The sequence below is a fragment of the Microtus oregoni genome, unplaced genomic scaffold, assembly GCF_018167655.1.
Source record: "Microtus oregoni isolate MIOR12 unplaced genomic scaffold, Mior012 000012F_ref0000307, whole genome shotgun sequence".
Classification (NCBI taxonomy): Eukaryota; Metazoa; Chordata; class Mammalia; order Rodentia; family Cricetidae; genus Microtus; species Microtus oregoni.
Genome location: NW_024543071.1, coordinates 3683319 through 3710073, shown reverse-complemented (window position 1 = coordinate 3710073; position 26755 = coordinate 3683319). Strand labels below are relative to the sequence as shown.

At 40.6% G+C, this 26755-nt stretch overlaps 1 protein-coding gene across 5 annotated transcripts in view; it reads left to right on the top strand.

Moving 5' to 3' along the window:
• Nucleotides 1–26755, top strand: part of Atrnl1 (attractin like 1) — a 561295-nt gene that overhangs the window by 16405 nt on the left and 518135 nt on the right. For all 5 annotated transcript variants that reach the window (XM_041661191.1, XM_041661190.1, XM_041661192.1 and 2 more), the window contains exons 2-7: nt 2277–2360; nt 3425–3538; nt 8102–8230; nt 9474–9682; nt 14507–14681; nt 17876–17963. In XM_041661191.1, coding sequence (XP_041517125.1) covers nt 2277–2360; nt 3425–3538; nt 8102–8230; nt 9474–9682; nt 14507–14681; nt 17876–17963 — 799 coding nt within the window. The remainder of the gene's footprint in view (nt 1–2276; nt 2361–3424; nt 3539–8101; nt 8231–9473; nt 9683–14506; nt 14682–17875; nt 17964–26755) is intronic.

The following is a 26755-nucleotide window of genomic DNA, read 5'->3' as shown; positions in this document are numbered from 1 at the left end:
ACATTGTCGCATTTTGTTTTTCGTTGGGTGAAAAGTGGTACGTTATTGGCAATTTATTTTTTATGAATTTTGTACTAGTGTACTTGGCTTTAATATAGTTAGGAAAGAGAGTCATAATTTTAACAAAACTTTGTGTAAATAGTATGGTTTGTAAGGGAGATGGGAGTAATAGGAGAGAAAGAGCTTTGAAAGAATAGAAATGGTTAAAAGCAGTCCTTGTGCTTATGGCTGAGAGCACATAGGGACTAAGAATCCTTCCTACTGTTTTAAGTTGACATCTTGCTTGATGGGCATGGCTGTGGCTTAATGAATGGAAACAGTTCCTTTGGTCTTCGTGAAACTTGCTCAATGCCTGCCCCCTGGAACTTGCCTTGACGTATTCTGTAGACACTGAGGGGGCTGCTCATGAAAGAGTCTTGCTGTAGGAACTTTGCTGGAAGAACTGGCTGAGATGAAGCCCTGGGGGGGGGGGGGGGCTGTTGGTCCCTGGATGTTGCAGGCCGTGATGCTTTGTAGGAACTTGGTGTTGGCAAAGCCACACAAGCCGCGTGAACAGTGGAACCTGGATTCTTTTCCAGGCACTTTGTGAGCAAACCATGCCAGCTTACTGACAGACTCCTTGCCATCTGACAAGGAAAGACTATTTGAGGGGCCCAGATCTATTTTCACCCAGTAGGCAAGTGGGTGACAGGAGTGGGAAGCACCAGATGGGTGATGGGCACAGTGCATCCCTTAGAGATTCTGCTTCCAAGGAGTCCCTTGAGCATATTCAGACTCCCTACTGTCGCAAATTGCTGTGTTTACCAGAGAAGGTAAACTTCCTACAACTAAAGAGCTTTTTACCTGTGCCACAAATGAGGGAACGTGACCCCCAAGTCATCGTGTTGATCATTGCTTGTATTAATTATTCCTTTTTTCCTATTTCTTGTTTTTCGAGACAGGGTTTCTCTGTAGCCCTAGTTGTCCTGGAACTCACTCTGCAGACCAGGCTGGCCTCGAACTCACAGAGACCCACTGTCTCTTTCTCCGAGTTCTGGGGTTAAAGATGTGTGCCAGCACTGCTCAGCTCTAATTGTTCACGTTCTCTCTCAGCCACACTGAGTGGTCAATCTAGCTAGACTACGTTATAAAGTTAGCTCTGACAACTTGTGTGCAAAATTAAATTGCAGAGAGAGTGATAATATGTATACACATGCAGACACACACATACCACACAGACACATACACACCACACAGATACACACACATAACACACACACACACCACATAGACACACACAATACACACAGACACATACACACCACTGGGTACATATGTGCCTGTTTATGTAACTACAAAAGCATGTGAAGTATGTTTGTATACATATGAACACTAAATAAAAAGATATTTTAATTATTTGAGTATAGATTTGTTGATTAATTTGTTTAGAAGTAAGTGCACCTAAGTTTTTGTCTTAAATATTTTAAGATTCTGAGAAATCCAATGTTTTTGTATTTTCAGTATAAACAAAAACATTTTGATATACTTGTAAAATTGGTTGAGATGGTGTACAGTGTAAAGCAGTCAAGAGAAACTGATAAAAATAGTCAGCAGAGCTCAGAAGTATGACAATGGCTTCTTAACAATTCGGGTGCCTAGAAACCAGGTCCAGCCGCGTCTTCCTGGAGAAGGGTTCACCTGTGGGCCTTCTCTCTGAAGATCCGCACCACTCAGAATGAATTTGATCTTCTTTCTTTTGCCAGAGCCTAGTTTTTGTGAAATAAAATTTAACCTAATCAACATTTTGTCAACACAGAACCCTTCAGTAAGACATTTTTCACTGACTTTTCCTGCTATGTCAGTTGAAATGGCCATGGTTTGTCAAGTTTCAAGAAATTTAGACTAATTTTCTTTTTAGTTGTAGGTTGTCAAAAGAAAAATTTTCTTTTTGTTGGCTTAGGTTGTCAATATAGCCTCCAATTTGTAAACCGTTATGCCAGATTATTATTTTTTAAAATTACTTATTGATTTTTATGAGCATTGATTGCTGTTTTCCTTCATGTCTGTGTGAGGGTGTCAGATCCCCTGGAACTGGACTGATAGAGAGTTGTGAGCTGCCGTATGGGCGGTGGGAACTGAACCCGGGTCCTCTGGAAGACCAGCCAGTGTTCTTTACTGCTGAGCCATCTCTCTACCCCCTTATGTCTGAGTCCTTTGACCTAGTGATTTGAATTTTAACATGCTACTGCCTGCCTTAATGCTACCTTAAAGTAATCGTCATGATTTTTCTTTTCTAGATTAACAGAACCTTCTGGATATTTAACAGATGGTCCCATTAACTATAAATATAAAACTAAGTGTACATGGCTAATTGAAGGCTAGTAAGTATACAATTTTAGCTAAATAAGTTAATTTTATTCTGAGGTGTTAAAGTAAATGATTAATGTTAAATTAGGTAAAATGACTAGCTATATATTTATTTCCTTGTTTATTATGGAACATATGCATAGTTTTTATGAAGTTTAAAAATTTAATCATAGTACATCTGTAGTGTAATAGATAAATACGTATTTTGTCTTTGAGTTATATTATTGCAGGACTAAACACACATTAGACCTCTTGGCTTTTGAGAAGCCTCTTGTTAGGAACTTAACAAATGCTGCAGAGAGTGTAAACACATTCTGTGCCGGGCTGTGCTATTGGTTAATACTTTTCAGCATTTTAGTTCTCATAGCCCTTTAAATTTTAATTGTGCTAAGGATCTTTGAAATATTTTCATAACGTCTTGAAGAAGAGTTAGTTGTTTACCTCTGGGCACTTTTCACGATGAGGCGTTTACCATTTAAAGTTCATCCTGAGCAGGCCATAAGTGAGCCAGCAGGATCCTTTGGTGCTGCTTTACCATTTTCAGAGTGTGTTTGCAAACCAGGCTTTCTGAATACTTGAAAGTCTTTTTAAAGCCACAGCAGCTATTTTCTACTATTTACCGCAGTCTGCCTTTGCCTCTCCTCAGTGCACCACTCCTTTGAGCACACTGGGAAGAGCCTCATGCCTCCACCTGAAGGTTCTCTATCACTGCATCAGATGCTTCTGGTGGTTAATGTTGTCTCCAGCTCTATTACAGCTCGCTGTGATAGAATGCATCCTGTTAGGTTGTAATTTAATAAGGTTTAGGTAAAAAATACATAAAGTATGTAACTTCTGCCTCAGTCCAATCTATGTCTGCCTTTTGTTGTTGACTGAAGTTTTAAGAAAAAGATATGTGTAGTTTGAAACCAGTATCTTGAAAGCATATCAGTTTTTCTTCTGGTGATTTAAGGATTTGTAGAAAAAGTATCTGTAATAGATTTTTGATAAAATTACTATGCCTGATTCTAAAAATATTATATTTTATATGAAATTAAGGAGATTCTTTGTCTTTTCTTTCTTTTTTTTTTTCTTTCAGTCCAAATGCAGTGTTAAGGTTAAGATTCAATCATTTTGCTACTGAATGCAGCTGGGATCACATGTATGTTTATGATGGAGATTCAATATATGCGCCTTTAGTAGCTGTGCTTAGGTGAGTGATTATGTTTGCCCGATGAGCTATTGACAGCCATAGGAAAGTAAAGAACTGTATAATTTGCTTATTTGAAGCCTACTGTATTGATCTGGACTCAGATTTATGGTAGTTGGCGATGGCCGGATTTCACAGATTATTATAATACTGTTTACAATGACTGTCTACTTAATTGTATGCACAGTAATGTAAACATGCTATAAATATGAATAAATTCTATACTATACTATAGGAACTATAAATGTCTTTATAAACCCTCCTTATTTTCACTACATTTATTTTATTCCTTTAAGTTGGTTTGAATATGTTTTCTTGAATGTCTGCTCAGAGGGCTTTGGGTGAGTTCAGGCTGACAGATAGATGAGTGTATGCATCTTTTATAATTGTCTTTTTGTTATACGAACTGGGGGAAATTTAAATTCTGGAAACCAGGTTTAAGTTATACTTGGTTAAAGGTTTTAATAAAGGAGGTATTTCTTTTCTTTCTTTTTTTTTTTTTTTGATTTTCAAGACAGGGTTTCTCTGTAGTTTTTGGTGCCTATCCTGGAACTAGCTCTTGTAGACCAGGCTGGCCTCGAACTCACAGAGATCTGCCTGCCTCTGCCTCCCAAGGGCTGGGATTAAAGGCATGCGCCACCACCGCCCGGCTTAAAGGAGGTATTTCTACTAGCTCTCAAAAGTTTGGAAATTTAGGTCACTTCATAATATTTTATAAGCAGTCAGATTATCAAGACATTAATTTTGAAATCATAGCAATGTAATATTAATTTAAACTTTGCAGTAATACTGCATTATTGAACAGTTATGAGTGGGAGGAAAATATATGAGCTACAGAGAAAGTATGGATGTATAATACAGATTTTGTATTTAGCTTAACCAGCGTGATTGTTGACATTGCTTATTACATTATTCTTTACCTTTGTTATACATTATCTCTCATTTCTATCAATGTTGAAAAGTTAAGTGTAGCTAAAAGTCTTTTTCCCCACAGTTATTTTAATTTAAAGCATTCTTCTCACTATCTTGCAAATATTTTATTTCCTCAATAACTTGGAATTCTGTTATCAAGCATTTGAGGGCTGGTATTTCCATTGTATTTTGTGATTCTATAATGTGTGACTGCTTTAGAGTATACCTGTAGAAAGTAGTTTAGGTTTCCTATGGTACTGCTGAAAATACTTTAGAACTGCTTTAGAAAAGACTGTGTGTGTGTGTGTGTGTGTGTGTGTGTGTGTGTGTGTGTCTGTGTATGTGGAGGACAGACCTGAGCTCTGGTCGTCTGCAAGAGCAACAAGCACTCTCAGTCACCGGAAGCCCCTCGAGCCCTTTAGAACTTCCATTCTGGGTTTTTGAACATCATGAAAAGTTGTTAGAAATAGTAGTTTAAAGACACTAGATAAAAATGTTAATAGACCCTTGAACCAATTATGTTAGAAAATTTATTATGGCAATTAGATACAATAGTTGCACATTTAATTTTGACAATTAATACTGCATTCTGTGACCATTTCATTACTTTTGTGTCATTGTTGACTGATTATCATTTCGACTCATCTTTTCTGTTGCTCAGTCATCTCATGAGTTTGCACTCATTACCACCTACTTAACAGATTTCTACCCATGTGTTCCTGTCACTGAAGGAAGCTTTCCTGAGATAATTACCGTGGGTTTAACCTGTGAAGGTGGAACTGAGAATCTCATCATCAAGCACTCCTGTTACCTGTCCCGAGTGAGCTAGACAGTTTTATGCCAACTTGGCACAATCTGTAGTCACGTGAGAAGAGGGAGCCTCAACTGAGAAAATGCCTCCTTAGGATCTGGCTGCAGGCAAGCCTGTAGGGCACGTTCTTAATTAGCAATTGACACGGAGGGCCTGTCCTGTTGTGGGTGCATCACTCCGGGCTTGTGGTCTTGACTTCTATAAAAGAGCAGGATGAGCCATGAGGAGCCACAGGGGCAAGCCAGTGAGCAGCACCCTCCATGGCCTCTGCAGGAGCCTGTCCAGTTTGAGTTTCTGCCTTGGCTGAATCAGTAGGCTGATTCAGAATATTTAAGCCAAATAAACTCTTTCCTCCAAGTTGCTTTTGGTCTAAGACACCGAGGAGATGGAACCTTGTGGTTTATTGAACATCCACTCGATGCCGAGTGTTGTGGCTACAGTTTAAATGTTTTCTAGACCCTTTCTAAAATCTTGTGGCTGAAGTACTGTTATCTTCCATTTTATGACTGAAAAATTGAGACTGAGAGAAATCATTTACCTCTAGGAGGTGATAAGCTAGGATTAGGATTTCAGTCTCAATTCAGAAGCATATAGTGTTAAACTCTACTTTGCTAAGAATATGCATTTAATTATTTTAGGATTAGAATACGATAAATATTTATCACTCAGCCAACTACATGGATAATTGTTACATTTAATAACTCCCTCAGTTACCAGAGTCTGTCAGAAGCCTGGAAGATGTAGTAAGGAATAAAGCAAAGGTCGTTTTGACACCAAGGCCTGGAGTACGGTGAAACTTGCTAGAAGAAGGGCACACAGACTGTCCTCACTGGAGACACCAGCTGGAAGTTGGAGGATGTCCCCATCTTTTCTTCTGACTATTTAACCACAAACCGAGGGAACCCATGCTTCCTAATTTTCCAGAATTATTCACAGAACTCAGAAAAGTGCTGTATTTGTGGCTGAAGTTTTATTCTCAAGAATAGAAATTGGCAACCAGCCTAAAAGGGAGGCATAGAATGAGATTGGGAATGATGACAGACATAAAACATTGTGTCCTTGGGGTGTTTCCCACCCAGCACCTCAATGCACACATTCACTTGGAGGCGCACCTGAGCTGCAGGTGTCTGGAGTTGGGTTTTGGTTGTTTGCTTCATCATGTGGGCTGGGTTGTGGCATCATTGTCCATGAGGGAGCTGAGTACATATCTCTACTCTTCCCTCCTCTGTTACTAAGGCAGGCTGATCCTAGATGACTTCAACTCTACAATCTCGTTGCTGGGTTTGCTGGGTGACCATTCCCCCAGCTGGAAGCGTAGCTTTAGATTCTGTTTAAGAGAAACATTGACAGAAACTGTCAAGGCCTACTGTGCATAGCAGACAGTTTGTCATGAGAAATTTTAGGGATTTGAAGCTTCTGTTCCAAGAACTGGTAGCAAAGTTGTTTGTCTGGTGAGTGAGAGAGTCAGCATGCGCCTACGTGATGTAATTCTTGAGTTACTCAAATAGTGATTCCCTGTGCACTGTACTTAGGAATTGGATCTTATTCTGTAGGCAGGATATTATTATAATATGAAGATTGTTTATAATTGGAAAGTTTTTTAATACTCTTATCCTCTCCGGTGAATAGATGTCAGTATGTGTCTCCTCAAGACAAGTTACACAGCAGATGTAGTCACACAACTTTGGGACGTATTATGTGTCCCAAACCAAGACTGGTGGTGTGGAAATCAAATTCTGTTGACCATCTCTTTTTAAAATGGTCTATTCTCCACTACACGTATAGATGCAATAAGCCAGGGGTTGGTTACTTTTTACTTTGTTTGTATTTGCAAATAAAGCATCCCTAGAATCTCATTTTTGTATCACATATAATTTGTTTGAGACAATTCAGTTACCAGTGATGCCTAAATGTTACTTTAATTTTGGCAATTTTTTTTTACTACTTTGAGAAATGAAAAATTGAGTATCTGAAAAACGTTGTGAATCTCACAAGCTATATATAGAAGATATATATCAATATTCTATTTTACAATGTTCTAAAGAGACAAGTAAGAGCAGAATGGCGCTGCAGGTGGAGGAGCTTTGGTAGCGGAAGTGTTCACTTGTAACCCCAGCACTTGAGAGGCTAAGACAGGCGGGACACCGTGAGCTCAAGATCAGCCTGGGCTGCAGTGTCTCAAAAAACCGGAAAAACAAAAACCACCAACCAGTCACCAAGCAAACAGAGGAATTATCTGATACTTAGAACTTTTTGTACATTTTTTACCCTGCCTTTCTCCATATGTTTTCTTTTGTGTACTTATTGACCTAGATGGAGAATATTTAGGAATATTTATGTTCTAATCTAATAATAAGCAGAATTTTAAAGAAATAAAAGCACACATTTAAAACGTATCTGCTAGCTAGATCATCGTATTGGGAACACATAGTTTTGAGTAGATTTCTCTGTCAGCGTGTATGCTGCTTTAAAGTGTTTCTCCATCACTCTTTGTAATCAGCGGGGAGGAGAAAGCTATTCAGCCACAGTTAGAGTGAAGTCTGTCTGTGAGCCAAGGGACGGATAGCAGTTCAGCCCAGGTAGAACTGGAAGAGGAGGAGAGAAGGAGGACAGAGTAGTGGCAGAGGAGCAGGCGTGGGGGAGGAGGGTGCTGCGGTGGTGAGTGCTAGTTTATTATCAGCAGTGTTGTCTACCTAATGGGGTAGAAATTGATGAACTGGTGTGTACTTCCCTGTAGTTGTCCTCTCCAGTCTGCCTGCTTTCTGACATGGATACTGTTTTTGAGTCTATTTTCTGTGCAGTCACAGTGGGTACCCACAGCTCTCCATTCTGATCTTCTTCAGTGGCTTGATTGTCCCCGAGGTGAGGGGCAACGAGACGGTGCCTGAGGTTGTCACCACGTCTGGCTATGCGCTGCTGCACTTTTTCAGCGATGCTGCGTATAACCTCACTGGCTTCAACATCTTCTACTCGTAAGTGTTTGTCCACTTTCATCTAGTAAAACAGCCCTAACTTATATGTGAATGTCCTACATACCAGGAAAGGGTTGGTATTAAATTTCCACGTATATAGGATCTTTTTCTAAGTGATGTAAGTTATTAGCATTGTACCACAGACTGCCCTCTAAGCCCGATTTATGATGATTATTATCAAGTCTTGAGGATCTTATGGTAGCAAACTGTGTGGTTGGAAAGTTAATTACAAAATTAAAAATTGATTAAGTAATTAATTAAGGGAAAACAGTACCAGCATCGTTTTACACATATAGCATCACACACGTGGCCAGGATATGATATTGGATCCCCTAGACCTGGGGTTACAGACAGTTGTGAACCACCAGGTGGGTGTTGCGTATTGAACCTGGGTGCCCAGGAAGAGTAGCCATTGCTCTTAACCATGAACCGTCTCTCTCACTCTTAACATACTTGTTTTCATCCAGATCCTTTTGTATCTAGACATTAAGGGTGCGCTAATGAGAACTGCCATCAGGTGCTTTTAGAGGAACGGCCACAGAACAGCTTGTCAGTTGTTTTCTTTGCTTCACGAAGTTAGAAATTGCTCAGCAGAAATAATTTCATCAAGAATAAAGTACTTAAAATACTTTTGAATCAGCAATCATTATGGGTTTTCTTAATACAATAATGTACCCAAATATGTACACAAGGGAAAGTAAATACATATTAGAATACAATCCGTTAAAGGGCATGAACATGAAATGTGATGAGCATGCCTCTTTTGAATGTGTGGGGGGGTAGCATGTGTCTTAAGGTTAGAGCCAAGTCATCTCTTGATTCTCTTAAGTTTCAGGAGTTCATAAATTTCTCTTTTTCTTAAAATATATATATTAAAAATATTTATTTAAGGCTTTATAAACATCATACTTGAAACTGCACAGATGTTTTAGAAGCTGAACGTGTAGTCCTTGGACACTGGAGTTTGGGGACAACATACCTGGTTGGATGAACTGAGACTAACTGCAAATGGGAACAACTGAGTGAAGAGGATTGAAGGGGGCTTGGGAGTGACAGCTCATGCCTGCCGGTCCCTGGAGGCTGGGGCAGGAGACCCTGTCTCTACAGATGGGCTCAAGAACAAAGCCATGCTGTGAAACTGTTAAATTAATAAACACAAATGAAAATTAAGTCTATATAAGCCACTCAACTCATTTTTATTTTTCTTGAATTTGAATATTTGAATGTGAATTATGTTTTACAGAATCAATTCTTGTCCCAACAACTGCTCTGGCCATGGAAAGTGTACAACCAGTGTGTCTGTTGCGAGTCAAGTGTACTGTGAGTGTGATAAGTACTGGAAAGGGGAAGCGTGTGATATCCCTTACTGTAAAGCCAACTGTGGCAGTCCGGACCACGGCTACTGCGACCTGACGGGAGAGAAACTGTGTGTCTGCAATGACAGCTGGCAAGGTAAGCGCAGGGTGTGGAGTGCTGGCCTCTGAGAATTCTGCCTTCGTTTGTCTGTGTTTGTGTGCCTGCGCCTCACTTTTGTTGTTGTTGGTTTTCCTTTGGTATCCGTAGTTAACTGTTAACTTCTTAGTAGTCTGCATTTTCACAAACAGATGTAATGGCTGTCCTGCCAGCCAGCTCCCAAATAATCCCTCTACGTTCTACCACGGGGCCTTTACCTCTGTCCCATTCTGTGTCAGACTTGTCCCATGTCTCCTTCTCTTCCCAGAGTGCTCTCTGTGCCCAGAGGTCCCGCCCATACCTCCTGCCTAGCATTTGACCTTTTTAACTCTTTATTAAGCCAATCAGAAGGCTTCTTGACAAAGACACATCCTCACAGTGTACAAAAAGATTATTCTACAGTAAACAGAATTGGTAGGCTTGTCTACCTGCTGTTTTAAGGATTAAATGACGTTATGCGTTAAACTTAAAATTGTAGGTATATGATCATTATGATCTTCTGTAATTTTCTTGTTGACTTTTCAGAGATTAGATGACTTCACCGGATTTAGTATGTGGTGTATTCAAATTTACTTCATAATGGGTAATGTACTGTATTGTGAAAATAAATGGTGTCTCACAGGTATGGCATCATTTTAAATGTATTTCTTAGGGAAGACTGACCTCTTGTGGATATTTAAAAAAGAGCATAGACTATTTCAGTAAGTGAAAGTTTACTTAGCTGCCTGTTGTAAAAGTTAGATTTCAGTAAAGAATTTAAAATTTAAATTTAAACCACACTGAAGAGTTTTGGGTTTCTTAAGCGCGTGGGTATATAGTCATATGTTTCTCATTGTGGAGTTAAGCTAAGAGATGAGTATCGTTATTGGTCATCATCTGATCAAGTCTACTTTGCTGATTACATTTGCAGAGAAGCTTCCTTTGTGCTACTGTATGCCTTTTTGACAGGGAACTTGGCCTCACGAATTACATAATTCAGGGTACACTGAACGTGTGTTCTTACAATACAGGGTGGTTCTCCCTGATCCTACTACACACGTACACACTGTACCAGTGACTTCTAGTAACAAGGATTTTATTAGTGGTTATCTGTTATTTATGGTTGTGGCAGGTGCACATTTTCAAGTGTTCATTAATGTTAGGACTCTATCATTTCCAAATTTTGTATCCTTACCCTCATAAATTGCTTTGAGACTTTTTTCCACTTAAATTTTGAAGTAAAATATTTTCCTATTCTATAGTAATTGTCTATTTATAGTAGTTTAAGTAAAACCAAAGAAATCAAAGTAGGGCTTACATAATGCTTTCCAAACCGAGTTTATCTGTCATGTTAGTTTAATAGCTTGATTACAAAAGGAGACTATATCTGTGTAACCTTACCTGAAAACACCCCCTCCTCTTTCGCTCTTTACATGATTATTTCCTCTTTGGAATGCTTCTCTTCTGAGGGTGTTATAGACATTCAAACATCATACTCCCTCTTGTTTTATTTTATATATATTTGTTCTTGTTGTCGCTACTGCTTTTATGTTCTGTTCTCACTAGTATGTCATGAAGGCACGGCATAAACTCCCAGAATTGCATATGCCTTAACATATGGAAAAAGGAAAGCCAGTGCTGTCCCTGTCCACTCTGCTGACACACAGTGGTGTCGTGAGCCATCTACGCGTACACATGTTAGCAGTAAGCATGTCTCCCTAGAACAGTGGTTCTCAACCTTTCTAATGCTGCAGCCCTTTAATACAGTTCCTCACGTTGTGACTCCCAATGATAAAATTATTTTGTTATTACTACAAAATTACAGCAAAGTAACTGTAATTTGGCCACAGTCATGAATTGTACTGTAAATAGTTTTCCAGTGGTCTTTTGGGGGTCGTGACCCACAGGTTGAGAACCAGTGCTCTGGATGAGGACATTTTATTAAGAGCGCACACACAAAGGAGGAGCCTGGCTTAAGTTAAGTCTTGGGTTCCATTTCCAGCACTTCTGCTGTCTCAGCTGGGCTCTGTACTTCAGTTTTCTGTATCGCATGGTGACAGCATTTTCTTCTCTGTTCTCGCTCATCTTATTCTTTCATTTGTCATCACTTTGATCTTTCTGTTGTTAGAGACGTTTTCCAAACTACCGAGGAGTGTGCTTTAAGTGTGGAAGGCTCCATTAGAGCGCTCATCTCCCTTTCCCTGTAGAAAACACTTAAAGGAACCATTGGTTAAAATGGGCAAGAGTTTATGCTTACTGTGACATTTTGGAAAGTAAATAATTTTACTTTATAATTTTGTCATAATAAATGGAATGATGATCACCAGTCATACAATTCATTGTTTGGAAAGTTAAATATTACTAGAATAGATAAAGGGTATTTAAATACACTGAAACAGACAGTAACGCTTTAGAGATTGCTTTTATGAGCCTAGTCCATATGCAGAATATTTTGGCTACTGTAACAAAAGATTTTCAGTGGACTTAGAAGGCAGTGCTCTTCTCTTCAAAGTTGTTTTCTTATTTTGCTTTTCTCATTTTGGAGAATTTCAGAATTCAGTATACATCTTAAATCATAAGTGGAAGAAAAAAATGTTGGGTATAGCAAAAATAATTTAGGTATGCTACGATGACATGAGAGGCACTGTAAGAATTAATTTTACTTTCAACATTTGACCAATTTAATTTGACCAAAACAATATATCCAACATATCAAATATAGGTGTAATCTTGGAGGTATTGTAAGTTTAGTTCTAGACGGTTACAGTGAAATAAATATTGCAGTATAGTAAGTTATGTGTGTTTTTCTAGTTTCTCAGAACACATGATTATATTTATACAAAACTATAAATATACAATTATACTTGTAAATTTACAATAAGATTATTATAAAATGTACCTATCTTAATTAAAACCTTTTGCTGCAAAATGACAGCAGTCATTGAGCTGTTGCTGAGAAGTCTGTTTTCGCTGGTGGACGGTCTTGCCTGTGTGATGGCTCCCATCGTTGGTAGAGACTGCAGTAGCTGTGGTTGTCTAAAGGTAGAGGTCAGTGAAGTTTGCAGGACGAGTTTGATTGATACAGTACTGGTTGATAATGTGTCCGCCCCCCTGAACAGAGCCTCTTTCAAAACTGGAGTCTGTCCTCTCATGGCTCTTGACTAACCAAGCAATATTCTAAGTTTGTCATTCTGAAGTGTCTACTGCATCTTTACCAGTGGAGTTCATCCTGGGAATTCATTTTTTGGCAGTGTTTCAGTTATATCTCCACGCCGTACTTCTGGTCCTTTTGTGGTGCCCACCAGACTAGCAGTTACTGCATTTACTGTAGTGAAAGCATCCATGGGACTGAAAATGTCTCCTTTAAGTTCCTGTGAATGTTGGCATTCTGACCTTCGTCTGTAATCTCAGATACTTTTACTGGCATCAGAATGATGACAGAGCCCTCTAGAGTGTCTCCAGTGTCTAGCTTCCTGCAGTCAACATTAGTGCTTGCTGCTCATTTCCTGGAGCCGGCTTCTTCCCTGACTCCTTGTAAGCCAGTAACCTCTGCTCACTCTAGACTTTGCGACTTTCCTTCCTTCTCAGCTTTCAGAGTATTAAGCAGAGCAAACACTTTCCTGTTGTCTGCATTCTGCTTCTGGTTTAGGTTTTGTTTTAAGGGATGTTATGAATGTTTCGATGTTACATTCAAACCCCAAACTGCACTGTTAGCAGAAGGGTATTGCACCTCTTCTCCTCCGCTTTCTCTGGAGTGGCTCTTTCCATGTCCTTGGAGAAATTTGGTCCTGCACTCACGACTTGGCTATTGATACAAAGTGGAAGGTACTGGACTTCCCCCTTCATCTCAGTATTTAGACACCACTCAGAAGACTGCAGGTGCAGACCTGGTTCAGCTAGTGTGGTCGTAGGCCTCTGCTTGAGACACATGCATCTGCCAAGTGCAGCCACCAGGTGTGCCCGTGATAGAGTCGTGGCTGCTTGATAAGTGCATCCAGATGTCAGCTGTCACGTGAGAGAAGGACCGGAGCGGAAGGAGTTCCTCCTGTGACTCCGGTTCCAGAGATATTTATCAGCCTCTTTGCATCTCACATTGAGGAGACCCAGATCAGGCAGCCATGCATGGAACACGCTAACTAATAATGATTTTCATTCGATGAAACCCTTTATAGTTTTAAAATGGTTTTTATTTTATTGTACTTTATTTTCTTTGTTGATATATGAGCCTACCTACTGAAGCCAGTTTGGGTCTTAATAATGTAATTCTTATTTTCACATTTGTCTAATAGTTTATAAATGCTCTATATACTATTTTGTGAAATATTAAAAAATTGCAATAGCATTTGTGAGTAGATTGTTGTTTCCGCTTTATGTATGAAAGCTTAATGATTGGCTAGGTAAACAGATTTGTTCAAGGTGACCTCATTATTGACAGAAGTAGATTAATATTCTAGTAGCATGCTAAAGTAAATATGAAATTTTATATTTTTTAAACTATGATATTCATTAGAGCATGTTAAGATCTGATCATATTTCCCCTTGCTAAGAGTTTATTTGCAAGTTATATTTTAGCTGTTTTCATGAGGGAAGATTTTGGGACAAGGTCTTACTGTGTGTAGCTCAGGCTGAACTTGCTCAGTAGCCCCTGAGATTTCACTCTTCGTCCCTCAGCCTGACTGAGGGCTTTGGAGGTGTGCACCACCAAGTACGGTCAGACATTTCTAATATGGTGGGTATTAGGTTTTTAAGTTCTCTTATTCCATGTAATCTATCTGTTTCTTTAATCTACAATCTTTGTTTAATTCAGTGTGTTGTGTGTGTGTGGTTATCTTTTTTTTTAAATAGGTCCGGATTGTTCTCTGAATGTCCCTTCTACTGAGTCTTACTGGATTTTGCCAAATGTTAAACCCTTCAGCCCTTCTGTAGGTCGGGCTTCACATAAAGCAGTTTTACATGGGAAATTCATGTGGGTCATTGGAGGATACACCTTTAACTACAGTTCTTTCCAAATGGTTCTGAAGTAAGTATTTATTTTTAGATTTTTATAATTAACTAAGTTTTATTGGCCAAATATATAAAAAGCTATTTTTCTGATAGTACATACTTGCTATAATTGTACAGATTTGAGAATATATGCAATCATTTTGTCCAAAGTCAACATTTTCAGTGCACATTGGAGTTTGTTTCATATAAAATTTTTATTACCAATCTAGAGTGTTTAAATAAATTTCATATAAAGGTAGGCTATACCTGTGTAGGCAAAATGAATCCTGCTACCTTTTAGTTTTTAGAATGGAGTGTAATTGCATATATAAAAGTAATTTGCTTTTCTCCTTTAATTTTAATGTAACCACATACTTTTTTAGTATTTTTTTTTTTTTTTTTTTTTTTTTTTTTTTGCCAGCGTTATAACCTCAGTTTATTCGCTGTGGCCAGTGGTTATGCCACAGTGTGGTTGGGTGGGCTATAACAGGAACCACACGGGGAGCAGCTTTACCTGGTTTCTTTTTCTGCTGATGATTGTATTTTACAAGTTAATAGCAGAACAAGACAGTTGAAACGGGAAGAATCATTTGATTAGCAATGTTGTTTTCAGGAGCGATAGTCATAACTTTTAAATGTGAGCGTGATGTGGAGGTCTAGTCAGAACTGGTCCCGGACAGTATACCAGTGTAGAGTCAATAAATTGTCAGTTTTAGCCACTGACAGGACACGTCTGGACACTGAGTTGCATCTGAATTTCAGATAAAGAGTTTTTGGTGTAAGAATTCCCTTTGCCACTCAGGGTTGGGTGGCTGTTATTTCCTGGATCCTAGACAACTGGCGAGTGGCTGTACTACCATGGAAAATGATTCTGCTCTCCTCGGGTCATTGCTAATGTCCCCTCATGAAGGGGTGGGGCCTCCCATGCCCCTCCCCATCCGCCGTGAAATGTTGGCAGACCCATGCCATGCAGCACCTTTCACTGTTGAAGGTGTGCAGAGACACACTCACACTTATGATGCGTATTCAGATTACTGGGCATTCTCTACTTATCTGTCAATTCTATCCCTTCAGTGTGTTAGACTTGTTAATTGTGTTGACTTAAAAATTTGTGAGTATAAGAAAGGATTGCATTAGAACTATAATTTTTTCTAGAATTAAAATATAAAATAAAATAAATTCCGAGGGGGGGGCAAAGAAATGGCTCAGTGGTGAAGGGCACTTGCTGCTCTTACAGAAGACTTAGGTTTGACTCCCAGCACCCACATGGTTGCCCACAGGTGTTTGTAACTGCGTTTGGTTTTAGGTCATCCAGCACTGTTTTGCTTGAGATTATTAGTCATATTTGTCTTTGTGAAGGTAATGAGGGAAGGCAGGCAATGGAGAATAAACATACATATCAGCAAAAGTGAAACTGTATACATGTAGATAGACGGACAGACTACTGGGGATCAAATTAGAATTTGACCAAAGTGGAGGGAGTTGCAGTGCTGGAGCCAAGCACAAGAAAGTTGAAAACTGAGGAAAGACTTGAAAAAGGGAGTCAGCAGTGGCACTGAAGTCAGGTGTCGGCACAGAAAGAGGAAGCAGAGCAGCTGTGTGATTTGGTGAGAACCACGGGAGGAAAGAATGAAGGTCAGGGGGAGCCTGAGGGAGACCGAGTGGAGGCTTGGAGGAGGGAGCCGATTGGTGCACCTCTGACCCTTTGACTCAGAACGTAGGGCGTTTGGGGAGAAGAGTGGAAACAGGGATCCAGTTAGAAGGAGGTTATCCGGGGAGTGAGTTTTCTATGAGAGCTGGAACACATCTCACTAGGAGGGGAAGAGAAATCAGCAGACAGTCTGGAAGGGAGTGACCAGACCTGTAGGGAAGTCACCCCGTGCAGTGTCTTCAGAGGGAAGCGAATCGAGAATTGAAGCCACCTACATCAAATGACGACCCTTAGCCAAGACAGAAAGTGGCCACGAGTTGTTGTGAAGATGTTCACTGTAACAGTTTGCGGGGTGGTCGGGTGGAGTTTGTTAGGAGAGAATGGGGATACAGGTGGTGGGGGCTGCGGAGCAGCACAGGGCCAGCCTGGAGGGGAAGTGCGGCTACATTTTTATCTTTTTTATAGACGTGTGCTGATCCAGTAAGATGAAAGGAAGAAGCAAACACCACATACAAAACAAAGGGAAGATAGGGAGTTGTCTAGTGTTGCTGGATCCAGAGCACAAGGGACCTTGAGCGCGTCTGGAGCGGAGGTCACTGGAGGTGCCTGGACTCCCGGGGGTAGGGGGCGCTGCTGCTTGTGTGCTCGGCTAAGTTCGTGTCCAGTGTGGGGTGTCATGCTGTTCTGCCCAGGGTCTGAGTGCTAAGCACTGCAGGGGCTTGGTTTAGAGCTCAGTGTTCACACACAACAGACATCTAGGGAGCCTTCTAACGTGTCACGTGATGCAAGGCCAGCCTGCTTCTACGAAAGCCTTCCCACTACCAGATGCATCTTGTACAATTTAAAAGAATCATTGGCAAGCAGGTTCTGTTTATACATAGGAAATACATAACTCTTGATGAATTGTTTTTTCAAGATACATATGTATAGAGGATAAGCATAAATACTCCAAGGAAATGGCTACTATAAAAAGTCATTTTGTGAAAAGTCAAGAAGGAGGGATTTTTCTTCTGTTTCCAAGAAAAACTGGATTTTTTTTTTAAAATTTGAAAGCAAAGAACTCATTATTTTTAAGTTCAATGCAATTATTAAATGCAATTACACTAATTCTAGCAATAAATTCTCTACTCAAGTTCATGTATCTGTTTGGACTTTTTAAAATTTAGAGTTTTAAGTTCTATGTGTATGAGTGCTTTGCTTAGTGTGTGTGTGTGTGTGTGTGTGTGTGTGCCGCATGTGGGCCTGTGGAGGTCAGAAGAGGGCGCTGCATCCTGCAGAACTGGAGTCACAGACGGTCTCTGCCGGAACTAGTACTCTGCCGGAACTAGTACTCTTAGCCACTGAGAATGTCTGTCTCTCAAGTCCTGTATGTTGTACGTGTGAATAACTGAATCTTAAGAGCAGGTATTTTTTTTTTTGACTGGAGCTTTATTAACAATTTCTAGCATGGTCCATGAAATTATTAGTTCTACTTCTTTTTGACTTAAAGAGAATTTGGATTCAGCGGAAGAAACAGATACAGAAATTAAAGATCTGGAAGGAATTTTAGCTTGCTAATATGGTTTATTGTCTTGTTTTAGTTACAATTTGGAGAGCAGTATATGGAATGTCGGAGCTGTGTCAAGGGGACCTCTCCAGAGATATGGACACTCTCTTGCTTTATATCAGGTACGTCTCCTGCTTTAAAAAACCTGGTTATTGTCGTAAGAATTTGTGTTAGGAAGATGCTAGACCTCAGATTTATTTCAAGCATTCAATGAGAATAGTGGATTATAAGGCCCACAATGTGGAGAGCTGGTAGACTGACATTTTTTTTGTTTTTGTTTTTTGTTTTTCGAGACAGGGTTTCTCTGCAGCTTTGGAGCCTGTCCTGGAACTAGCTCTGTAGACCAGGCTGGTCTCTAACTCACAGAGATCCGCCTGCCTCTGCCTCCCGAGTGCTGGGATTAAAGGCGTGTACCACCACCGCCCGGCCTAGACTGACATTTTATAACACTGTTTTATGTTGGTCATATACCACAATAAAGATTGAGGGCTTTTGGTGGGGCTTCTGGTCTCCCCTTCCTTGGCTGTCTTTGAGACGGGGCTTTGCTAAATATCCCAAGGTGACCTTGGGCTGGCTGTTAGCATCATGTTTGTGATCCTACTTTAGTCTTTTGGGTTCTGCCTAGTTGTTATATTATATCAGTCACAAAAATATAATCAGTTTATTGTTTGAGTGATATTTAAGTGTAGAGCTCAGTGGCACTAAGCTTATTTATATTATTATATAATCACCATCACCATTATCTTCATAATTTCTTTTTAAATCTTGTAAAATGTAAGCAGTCACTATTCTCTCCTTCCTTCTGCTCTGGGTAGCCTGTAGTTTGCTTCCTGTCTTGGACTCTGACTGGTGTGGGTGCCGATGTGAGTGGAAGAGGGTGGCGTTTGTTCCTTTCTGGCTTGTTTGCCTCAGCACAGTGTTCCCAAGTCTCATCCATGTTGTAGCACAAACACTATTTCTTTGTATGTGTACATTAACAAGATTCTATGTGTTAATGGACGTTTAGATTGCTTCCACCTTTTGGCAATGAGTATTTGACCATCTTAGGTGCATTCTTGGGATCAGAATTGGAGAATCATGTGGCAATTCCATGTTAAGTTTTTTGGGAACTACTCTACAGTTTTATATACCAACCGTACCATTTTACAGCCTGTTAGTGTTTATGGCTTCCGCTACCTTCTACAGCTTTGCTAACCGTGTTTTCTATTTTTAGATAATGGGGCCTTGGTGATAATAGAGTGTTATTATTTTATGAATTGTAGTTACCTAAAAAATTGTCTTGTTGCATAGTTTTTTGTGTTTTCTTTTAGAAACATTGTTACCCTATATTGCTCTGGCTGATTTGGACCCTTGGAGAACAGGTTGACCTTGAACTCACAGAGATCCACCTGCCTCTGCCTTTAGGATTAAAGGCCTGGGCTTCCATCACTGCTGTGACATAGTTTTATTGGCCACTTGTGTATCTACTTTGGAGTCCTGTTTATTATAGTCTTCTGCCATTTTTACATTCATTTGTTTTCACCATTAAATTTTAGGAGTTCTTTCTGTGCTAAATTCACATTTCACCGGATATATGATTTGTAAATATTTTTCTTTTCCTGTGGTCTGTTCAGTCTGGCAATAGTGTTGCTCCCTTGTGTGTGGAGATTGACACTAAGACCTCATGTGTACCAGACAATTGCTCTATGTTTTACCTACAGCCTTGGGTAGTACAGGGCATTGAACTTAAGTACTTACGTATATAAGCCCATGCTCTAACACTTAGTTACATCCCGTCAGTCCAAAAGTTCCAGGTTTTTTTTTTTTTAAATTTTGAGACAGGGTTTCTCTGTAGCTTTTGGTTCCTGTCCTGGAACTACCTCTTGTAGACCAGGCTGGCCTCGAATTCACAGAGATCCGCCTGCCTCTGCCTCCCGAGTGCTGGGATTAAATGCGTGCACCACCACCGCCCGACTTAAAAGTTCCAGGTTTTATGTAGTACCAGTTTATTTATTATTTTTGGTTTTGATTACATATATAAGACATTGTTGCCAAATCAACAACATGAAGGTTTTCCTTTATGATGATTTTTCTTCCCTCTAAGTTTAAGCAGCTTAGATCTGATGTCTGAATCTTTCCTTCAGTTTGGGTTTGTATGTGGTGTAAGTTAAGGGTCCAATTTCATCATTCTGCATGTGGGTAAATACTTTCCTGAACCATTTGCTGGAAAGACTGTCCTTTCTCATTAAACTGTCTGGTCTTCCCAGTTAGAAATTGTTTGACCACGTGTAAGGGTGTCTCCGGGATCTCTGTCTGTAGTATTGGTCTGTGTTTGACCACCTGTAAGGGTGTCTCCGGGATCTCTGTTCTGTAGTATTGGTCTGTGTTTGACCACGTGTAAGGGTGTCTCCGGGATCTCTGTTCTGTAGTATTGGTCTGTGTTTGACCACGTGTAAGGGTGTCTCTGGGATCTCTGTTCTGTAGTATTGGTCTGTGGTTGACCACGTGTAAGGGTATCTTTGGGCTCTCTGTAGCATTGTCCTGTATGTTTGCCTGTATGCTGTTACTGCACTGGTTTGGATTGTAGTTTTTAAGTATTAGACTTCAATTTTTTTTGTTTCTCTAAATTTTTTTTTGGCTATTAAAGATCACTTAGAAGCTCTATGAATCATAGTGTAGTTTCATGTTTTGCAAAAGAACATATATGTATTTGCAATTTCAATACTTTAAATTTTTTTTTAGATGATGGGTTTCATTGATTTTTTTCTTTTGTATATGTGTGCAGGATAAAGGGCCTATAGAATGGGAGAGAATCACTGTCAACTCTGTTCAGAGAGGATATTTGGCTAGAATCTATAAAGAACTCTAAAAATTAGACATACATACACAGATCATCTACTTAGTAAATAGTCAAGTTACTTGAACAGACAAATCGCAAAAGAGCCTCAAGCTGGCACTCTGTGTGCCCGTAATCCTGGTGCTCAGAAGAGTGGCAGGAGGAGCCTGAGGCCCAAGTCATCCTTAGCCACATAGCAGCTTCAGGCTAGTGGGCTGCATGAAACCCAGTCTCTAAGACACTGAAAGTAAAAAGAGAGAAGAAAAAAGCAAAGCTGGCTAATAAATACATGAAAAAATATTCATAATTTTTACTCATCAGGGAATTGAAAATTAAAAACACCCTGAGATCGTATTATCACCAAGAAAAAATGAAGGGCTGGAGAGATGACTCTGTGGGTAAGAACACTTGTTGCTCTTGCAGAGGACCCAGATTGACCTCCCAGTATCCATGTGGTAGCTCAAAATGATCTCTAAATCCGGTCCTATGGGGTCCTCTTTGCACCTCCATGGGAAACAGGCACACATGCTATATACATAAATACATGCATGGAGGCAAACACCCACGCACATAAAGTCAACATAGAAGGAAACAAAGCCAAGGCCAAAAAGTGCTGTCGAGAAGGCAGTGGAGGAGGGACTTGTGCCCACTGAGGGTTGGAATGTAGACTGCCAGAGCCACCTGGAAATTGGCACGGAGGCTCCTGTAGAGCTCAGAGTAGAACCATGAAATTTTCCAGGTACCATTCTTGTTTCTGTCTCTGAAGGGATCTCAGCCAGCATGCATCAGAGTGCACATCCATGGTTATTGCGGCCCTACCCATAAGAGCCAAAATATGAAGCCACCCTGCTGTCCACCAACCAACAAAGTAATAGTACAGACGGGGTATACGCATGGATATTGTTCAGCCATAAAGATTGGAATTAAATTATTTGTAAGAACATGGTTAGAATTGCATATCATATTAAGCAAAGTTAGCCAAAGAGAGACAAAAACTGCTTGTTTTTTTCATAGGTGGGATCTATATTTAAATATTAATATATGTATATATTGCATTAACTAGAGTGGGCACTATAGGCAAAGAGGAAAGATGTAAAGGGAGGAGCAGTTATGGGAGAGAATATCACATCTCTCACATGAAAATCGAGATTTGATTATCCACATAATTATATGTACATGTATAGGGGACGTGGTGCAGAAGAGAGACTGGGTAAGGAAGGGGCTGAACGAGAGAGAGGCAGGAAAGAGGAGGGAGACTAAGGGGCAAATAAGAACAGATACAGTAATATATATTTGTATATTGAACACTTGTTAGCTCCCTGGCTGCTCAGACTTAAACTAATCACACAGAAACTATATTATTTGCAATACTGTTTGGCCAATAGCATAAGCGTCTTTCTAGCTAGCTCTTATATCCTAAACTAACCCATCTCCATTAATCTGTGCTAAATTAAAAGGAAGGATTTAACTTTAACATAGCAAGATTATATACAACAAAACAGGTATTTTTTACATTTGGCAAATTATGGAAAATACTCTATCATCTATCCTATCTTTGGGAGTCTAAAGTTTTATATCTAACCCACTTTTTATCATAACTAAGGAAAACTATAATTATAACTACCTATTCAATTCTATCAAAGACCCCAGAAGAATATAATATTACCTAAGCAAACAGGAAATGCAAACAGGAAATGCATTGTAATCAACTTCCAAAACTCTAGAATTGACAGAGACATCTCGCTGCCTGGACAGTCACCCCAAGTTCTTCTGTACTATTGAGGCATCCATCTTCAGCCTACAGGCCTGTAGTTTCTGGCAGACATTTCCACGAAGTAGGAAATTTGAAGATTTCTTATGCCTTTTACTGGCAAAGTTTATTAGTTGCTTTCTTATGTGTTCTCCAAAATGTCTGGCAGTTCTTTCATGAAGCAGGAACCCTGAAGTGTTGTGGGAGCTGCGGGCTGCTTCCCTGCCGCCCCAGCTCCCGGCTGTCTGGCTCCTGGCCGCTAGCTAGCTTATGCCCTGCGGGCCTGCTTTTCATACTGCCCAGCTCCCGCACAGCTAGCTTTACACCAGAAATAACAACACACAAACTGTATTCATTTAAACACTGCTTGGCCCACTAGCTCTAGCCTCTTACGGGCTAATTCTCATATTTTGCTTAACCCATTTTTAGTAATCTGTGTAGCACCAGTCTTACCAGGAAAGATTCAGCATGTGTGACCTGGCAGCTTGCTTCATCATGTCTGCCCGGGAGAGGGGAGCATGGCCTCTGAGCTCACTTCCTCTTCCTCCCAGCATTCTGTTTACTCCTCCCACCTATGTTTTAAGCTATGAGGGCCAAGCAGTTTCTTTATTATAATTAACCAATGACCTTCCTCCATCACTGAAGGACCATCTCACGTTTAGGCAAGTTCAGCAGTCATTTTTCTGTAGGTCCTGCATGTCCAGTTCATACAGCATAACATCAAGCAGTCCAGTCAAGATCCAGTCAAGAGCAGTTTCACTCCATAAGGAGCCTCTTTGTTGCCCATCTTCCTTTTGAAGTAATTGGCACTGCCAGGAGCAGATGTGTCTCATTGTCATGAAAAGTACTAAGTTTTTAAAACCTTTTAAATGCCTTATTCCATAGGTCTTTGAAAATAAAACAAGATGGAGATAATAGCCTTCCAGGAGTCTGTTTGTAAGACGGAACTAGCCTTCCAGGAGTCTGTTCCAGTGTTAACAGCTCAGCTCTATTCCAGAGTAAAGGGAATATATAGGATGGGGAGAGTGGCTGGGGCACCACCTAATTTACATTTGTCAGTCCTGTCCTCCCATATAACTGGAGCACAATACCTAATTATCATATGGACAGCAGGGGGTATTTCTATGGAGCTGTGTCAAAGGTCATGATTAAGGTAAGTCAGGCAGCCTGGCTCAGGACAACTTCCAGATAAGTCAAGCATCCAGGCCTATAGGTCAGGGATGGAGTCCTGCTGCAGAGGGCGTTGTCCGTATTATGCTGACCTCAGAGAGCCATCTGGACGTGGAGAACTGCAGCCTTAAATGCAGGGGACTCTAACAAGTGGGTGAAGCATTTGCTGTGCAAGCGTAAGGACCAGAGCTCGAATCCCCTCAACCACACAAACACCAGGCAGGCATGGCAGCCTGCTTGGAATCCCAGTGCTCAGGGTGGAGATACGGGATCCCTGGAGCAAGCTGGCTAGCTAGCCCAGCCGTACTGGTGATTCAAATGACATATCTGCCTTGATATATAATGTGTGCAAGCCTTGAAGAAAGCACCTGTGTCTGCTGCTGTCCTCCACATGCATTAACACATGCGTGTGCACACACGTACAAACATGCGTGCATACACACGTGGGGATCTTTTTAGTGAATAATAAACTCTTGAGGTCTCAATCTTCATACCACTCAGAGAGGAGAAAAATGGCTCTATCAGCAACAACACCAAATCAAACAAGATACAGAAATACACTTAGAATTGATTAAATTTACCATCGCTGACAAGAGAACAGAACATGGCAGAAATTATGTATTTAATGATAGGAGTTATTTAAGAAGAAGGAGTAGAGAAAGGAAACACAACATTAAATGAAAGACAGGAAGGGGGTGGGATCTGGCTTAGCTGGAAGAGTGCATGGCCTATCGTATCTGCTCTCCAGCGCTGCCTGACCTTTTGTTATCATGCCTGTAATCTGGCGCTTGGGAGGGAGGGGCCGGAAGACCTCACCTAAGGAGATGAGAACGTGAGACACCCCCTCGTCCTCCAACACAGACACGAAGGATAGGAGCTTCCGACCTGAAACACTCAAACTGACAGTTAACCTCATGTGATGAGCTGAGTTCCTAGCCAACTAGGAGGGCAGAGGGCAGGTACCCTTCACTGTGGATACCCGGAGTTTCCCAGTTCTGGCTCTCAGCCTCACCTCTACTGCCTATTGGCTGTCTCTACTCTGGAGCAATGGCAGGTTGAACCCACACTTCCTGATATATGGTTCTTTCTTGTTTTCAGGTACCTGGGGTAGATGGATTTTTCAGTAATAGGTTCTCTCCCAACTTGGAGCCTGACCACAGCTTTCTGAGACACGGAGAGTTCTTCCCTGGGTGGGGGGTGTTTCTCACCAATGGGAGTCACTGTGTGACTATAGCCCCAAACTGGACTCGAGGCTTTCACAGACTGTGGGCTAGTCCCGTAGGGGTTGGGCTGTGGGGATGTTTTTGCCAGGGCTTCCTGACTGGGATGAAGCATGGCAGGGACTGGAGCCTGTGTCGCCAGCTCTTGTCAGCTAACACATTGATGTGGGAGTGATTTCTTATTAATAAAGAAACTGCCTAGACCCATTTGATAGGCCAACCCTTAGGTAGGCGGAGTAAACAGAACGGAATGCTGGGAGAAAGAAGCTGAGTCAGGGAGTCGCCATGATTCTCCCACTCCAGACAGACGCAGGTTAAGATCATTCCTGGTAAGCCAGCTCTTGGGCTACACAGATTAATAGAAATGGGTTAGATCAATATGTAAAAGCTAGCCAATAAGAAACTAAAACTAATGGGTCAGGCAGTGTTTAAAAGAATACAGTTTCTGTATAATTATTTCGGGTAAAGCTAGCCATGCGGGCGGCCGCATGCCAGGGACGCAGCCCTGCTGCTCGTAACACAACAGAGTGGCGCCCAACGTGGGGCTAAATCCACTTAAAAACCTGAGAAGGCTTAAAAATAAGGGAGAGAGACTTTAACACAGATTTTTGCTGTTTGTTGGTGGCGTGCTGTAGAGAGATTTCCTGATTCGGCAACAGCAGCAGAAAAAAAAGCTGCGTCATTTTAAAGTGCGGCTTCTTGGGACTGTGCCGCCAGTGCAAACTCTGGCTTTAAAGCATTTCAATGGATTTTATGGGACTGGATGTTTGTGTTCCCGCTTGGGATCGGAAGGAGAGTGCTCTCAGCGCTCCCCGCCTGCACCTGGGCAGATGGCAGAATCAGGCTTAGGCAGGCGGAAGAGCATGGTGGAAGATACGTGTTTTCAGACTGCGCACTGCTCTGTGTGTCAGATTTGGTTGTAACTTGGATAAAAAGAGTTTCTGTGCTGCATGCTCAGTCTCAAAATTAAACTGCTGAGTGCGGCTCCAATGAGGACTTGCTGTGTGCCTGAAACTGTACACAGCTCAGGGGCACCAAATGGATCTGAGGCAGGAGCGGCTGCTCCTTGCTGAACTGTGCTGGTTGGCAGGAACTACCGTAATTACCATAATAACAGCACAGTTAAGGTTTAGACTGGGCAGGACACAGGTGGTACCGTATTACCTGTACATGGTGCAACTTAAGTTTTTAAGAAGTGCTTAACATTTTAAGAAATGCTCCTGGATAGTAAAAATATTACAGATTCACAATAAAACAGATTCAGACATAACAGACCTCAGTGGATCACAGTGTTGGATGAATGTACATAGGCTTGAGAGAGAGAAGAATAAGAATATAGAGAATAAAGTAAATGTCTTAAAAAAAAAGGGTAAAGTCTTTAAATAGACAGAGTACAGATAGTTAAGAGATTAAAATAAATAAAGAAAAATAAGCCACGTAAAAATGGAAAATTCACAGAGAGTCTGGATTATGTACATTGTGTTTTCTTTAAAATTTTTGACTGTAAAGGAGCTAAGTACAGACAGACATTTCATTACATGGGCTGCTAAGCTAAACCAAAATGGATATAAAGGTATTACGATTTCAAAATTTGGGTTTAAGAATATGATGCTTTGGAGAGGGTCTTCTTTTGTTTTCACAGAGGACCAGACCCTGTGGATTTCTTCTATTACAATTTGGTATGATAGACCACGCCCTCCTGAAAGGTTGTTGTGAACATCTTCAGAAAATTGCTTCGCTCAACTGCCAACTGAGATGAAACTAGCACACAGGTTATACCATGAAAGACCTAATTAACGACGCCCCCATTCAGCAGGAAGCAGTTTGGAGAGAAAAAACTGCGCCCATGTTCCCAAAATATTGTTTGTAAATGTTCTTTTACATTTAAAGGGGGAAATGATATAGGTATGAATAATTTGCATTGGTATGGATTTTAAGGTCAATTTTGTTATATGTATA